The 3,839-nt window shown below is 36.3% G+C and overlaps 1 protein-coding gene across 1 annotated transcript; it reads left to right on the forward strand.

Moving 5' to 3' along the window:
* The first annotated feature begins 1,694 nt into the window (after positions 1–1,694).
* Positions 1,695–2,699, forward strand: LOC125124552 (olfactory receptor 2T12-like). Its single transcript, XM_047774628.1, has one exon. It carries the CDS (start codon positions 1,695–1,697, stop codon positions 2,697–2,699), a length of 1,005 nt encoding a protein of 334 aa, XP_047630584.1.
* Positions 2,700–3,839: the final 1,140 nt, after the last annotated feature.

A 3,839-nucleotide genomic window follows, 5' to 3' on the forward strand; every position in this document is an offset into this window, starting at 1 on the left:
TCTCTTTGCAATAATCAATAACCAGATAAATTCTAGACAACAGGCTCAGAAATCATAATGTTTCTAAAGCTTTGGATGAAGCCTTCTGGACAGTACACATAAGCAATAAAGAGGTCTGCAAAACTATGCACTTATAAAAGTGGTACATTTGCCATTTTCCTGCTAAAATCAAGGAAAATTGGTTCCTTGTAGCTGTGTGCTCCTCTGCTATTTATAAGTTTATAGGTTTTGTTCTTAGTATGGAGTTTTAAAAGTGGCCAGCACTAAAAAAATCTCACATATATGGGAGTTCCCGTTGTGGCTCAGTGGTTAACGAATCTGACTAGAAACCATGAGGTTGCAGGTTGGACCCCTGCCATCACTCAGTGGGTTAAGGGTCCGGTGTTGCCAGTGAGCTCTGGTGTAGTTTGCAACATAGCTCAGATCCCATGTTGCTATGGCTCTGGTGTAGGCTGGCAGTTACAGCTCTGACTAGACCCCTAGCCTGGTAACTACCATATGCCACAGGTGTGGCTCAAGGAAAGACAAAAAAAAAAAAAAAAAGAACAACAAAAAAACTCATATGTTTCAGCCTGCAAACCCTTCCTTAGGAAGCTGTGCTCATTTCTGAGGGTTCAGTCATTTTCATTGTGTCTCCTACGAAGCACAAAATGGTTCTGCTTTGTTGAATAGTAAAAACTATCTTCCAAAGACAAGCCACATATTTGAATTTAGGTATTTTTTAAATAAAGTATTTTTTCTTTCCAACTCTACTTACATTTTGTGATAATAATTATGCCTCATGGTAATGAAGTTGTTTTAAAATTGCTTCTTTGCCTCAGATGTGGCCCAAAAAAGACAAAAAAAAAATGCTTCTTTGTCCTTTTAGTCACTTTACTCCTTAGTACACTTATTGCTTTTCTCTCTACACATTTGTTGATTTCCAAGATCTTCTCATTCTTCCCTTTCATATTCATCTAGTAATTTAAATGCTCTGTGGCAGTATATTCCATGGTGAAACGCTAGGTAAAACATGTATCCAAGCCCTAGTAAGCAGGGGAAATAAATTCACATTTTGTTCCAAATTTTGTGTGAAGACATTAGAGGCTTCAGATAGGAAGTAATGAACTAGAATATAAAATCACATAAATAAAAATTTTGTAGTGAGAGAAAGAAAAACATTTGCATCAATTATTGGGACTATTATCTTTCTTCAGTGTAGAAATTTTGTTTTACTTATGCTCATCTGTTCCAGTCTATGGTCTTTGTAACCCACAGTAGAACCTAATTTCTCATTATTAAAAAAATTAATTTGAATATGATAAAATTTCAAAAATTTGGAAAAAAAATCTGTGACTCAAACAAATATAAATGACAAATTTCTAAATGGGTGTTTATTTTTTCAACCGGTTAATTTGGTTCTAGTACACATAATGAAAGCACAATAATAAAACAAATAATATAAAAAATAGTCAAAGTAACTGTTTATAATTAGTCTCCGACAGTTTTTTCCCTGCTTTTGATCCATTTGATCTATTATCTCAATTAATTAATATACTCTTGTGTGAAGTATATAGCTTGACCTCACTTAAAACATTAAAGAGTTATACTATAGAGAGGACCAATCTTAACTGGGAGGTAGGCTTTGAATCAGGTCCTTGGATCTCATACGTTGTACTTATCTATAAGTTATGAAGTCAAATTAATATTTTTTAATGATGAAAGTTCCTTCCTTTTCTACTTTTTCCATTTCCAGTGTCACGTCAGTAGACATTACTGAGAAGAGAAACACAACCTCAGACTTTATTCTCCTAGGAATCTTTAACCACACAAGACCCCATCTCTTTCTTTTCATTATAGTGCTGACAATGGCCATTGCTTCCCTGACAGGCAATGCCCTCATGCTTCTCCTGATTCACCTGGACCCCCGGCTCCACAGGCCCATGTACTTCCTACTGAGCCAACTTTCCCTCATGGACATGATGCTGGTTTTCACTATTGTGCCCAAAATGGCTGCTGACTACTTGACATGCAACAAATCCATCTCCCCTGCTGGCTGTGGGTTGCAGATCTTTGTCTCACTCACACTGGGTGGTGGAGAGAGTTTCCTCTTAGCAGCCATGTCTTATGATCGTTATGTGGCTGTTTGCCATCCACTGCGATACCCTGTCCTCTTCAACTGGCAATTATGTTTACAAATGACATTGGGATCTTGGTTCCTGGGAGCAGTTGATGGGCTAATGCAGGCTGCTGCTACCTTGAGCTTTCCATTTTGCAGTTCTCATGTCATCGATCATTTCTTCTGTGAGGCCCCAATGCTGGTGCGTTTGGCTTGTGCTGACACATCAGTCTTTGAAAATGTCATGTACATTTGTTGTGTGTTAATGCTTTTGGTCCCCTTTTCCCTCATCCTGACTTCCTATAGTGTAATCCTCTCCACGGTTCTCCAGATGCATTCTCTAGATGCCCGCAAGAAGGCTCTTGCCACCTGCTCCTCACATTTGGCTGTGGTGGGACTCTTTTATGGAGCAGCCATTTTTATATACATGCGACCCAAATCCTATAGGTCAGCTAACCACAATAAGATTGTGTCAGCATTCTACACTATCTTCACCCCTGTACTGAACCCCCTCATCTACAGTCTGAGGAACAGCGAGGTCAAGGAAGCCTTGAAAAAGTGGCTGGGAAAATGCTCAAACTTCAAATGCCACCAAACTTAGTCCTATTAGTCAAAGTTACCCAGTGCCAAATGAGTCTAAATTCCTGTATTCATTAACATTTTATTTTATTTTATTTTTTGGCTTTGCCCATGTCATGTGGAAATTCACTAGTCAGGGATTGAACCCATGCCATAGCAGAAGCCTGAGCCACAGAAATGACAACACTGGATCCTTAACTGCTTGGCCACCAGGGAACTTAACATTTTAAACATATTATAATTATTGCTTCTTTAATAATGCATGAAGAGAAAATTAATTTCATTTTTTTGGTATAATAGGAATTTGTTAAGAATTGAGTATATGAGACTGAAACATACTATTCATCTCCAATAAGAACCCCTGAGAGTGAAAATGAGATATCAATTACACTTCAATGCCAAAACAAATGTTTTGGAGCAATGTAGGAAATTTCTATCTTCATGCAATTACCAATATCAAATATATATTTATGATAGTGCAGTGGATCCTGGGCCTTGTCCAGAGAAATTATTCAGGAAATTCTACAGTCATTTCCTCAAGACTAACATTTTACTTGCTTTGTTTATTATTACCATCTTCACCGTGTATTAGGATAAAAAAGAATGTAATTGCTAATATTCTCTCAATTATGCCATCAAAATTGTTTTCTTCTCTTAAAATGAATGAAATTGGTAAAAGTAAGCACAGTCATGGAAATTTCATTGTTTGTGCCAGATTCATTTACCATCAGAAAAGTAGATTTTAGAACACAGCAATTATAAAATCATATATTAAAGTCATAAATTCTGCTAAGGATAAAATACTTCAACCAGGCATATGATGAGTTAGATCTATAGGAAGTAACTTAGTCAAACAGCAAACAACCACAGAATGAACATCATCTCCAAGCAAATGTAAAACATTAATAAAAATTCACTAGATAACTGTAAAAAAACAATTCATTTACAAGAAATAATATTATAGACCAGTAATCTGAACATCAAGTTAAATTTGAAAACAAAAATCAGATTACTTCTTTTTTGTGCATGGTGTGATTGTGTGTTCCAATTTCATTGATTTACATGCGATTTTCTAGTCCAATCTTGGGCATATATCTAGACAAAACTTTCCTTGAAAGGATATATGCACCCCTATGTTCATTGCAGTACTATTCACAACATA

The sequence above is a fragment of the Phacochoerus africanus genome, chromosome 4, assembly GCF_016906955.1.
Source record: "Phacochoerus africanus isolate WHEZ1 chromosome 4, ROS_Pafr_v1, whole genome shotgun sequence".
Lineage (NCBI taxonomy): Eukaryota > Metazoa > Chordata > Mammalia > Artiodactyla > Suidae > Phacochoerus > Phacochoerus africanus.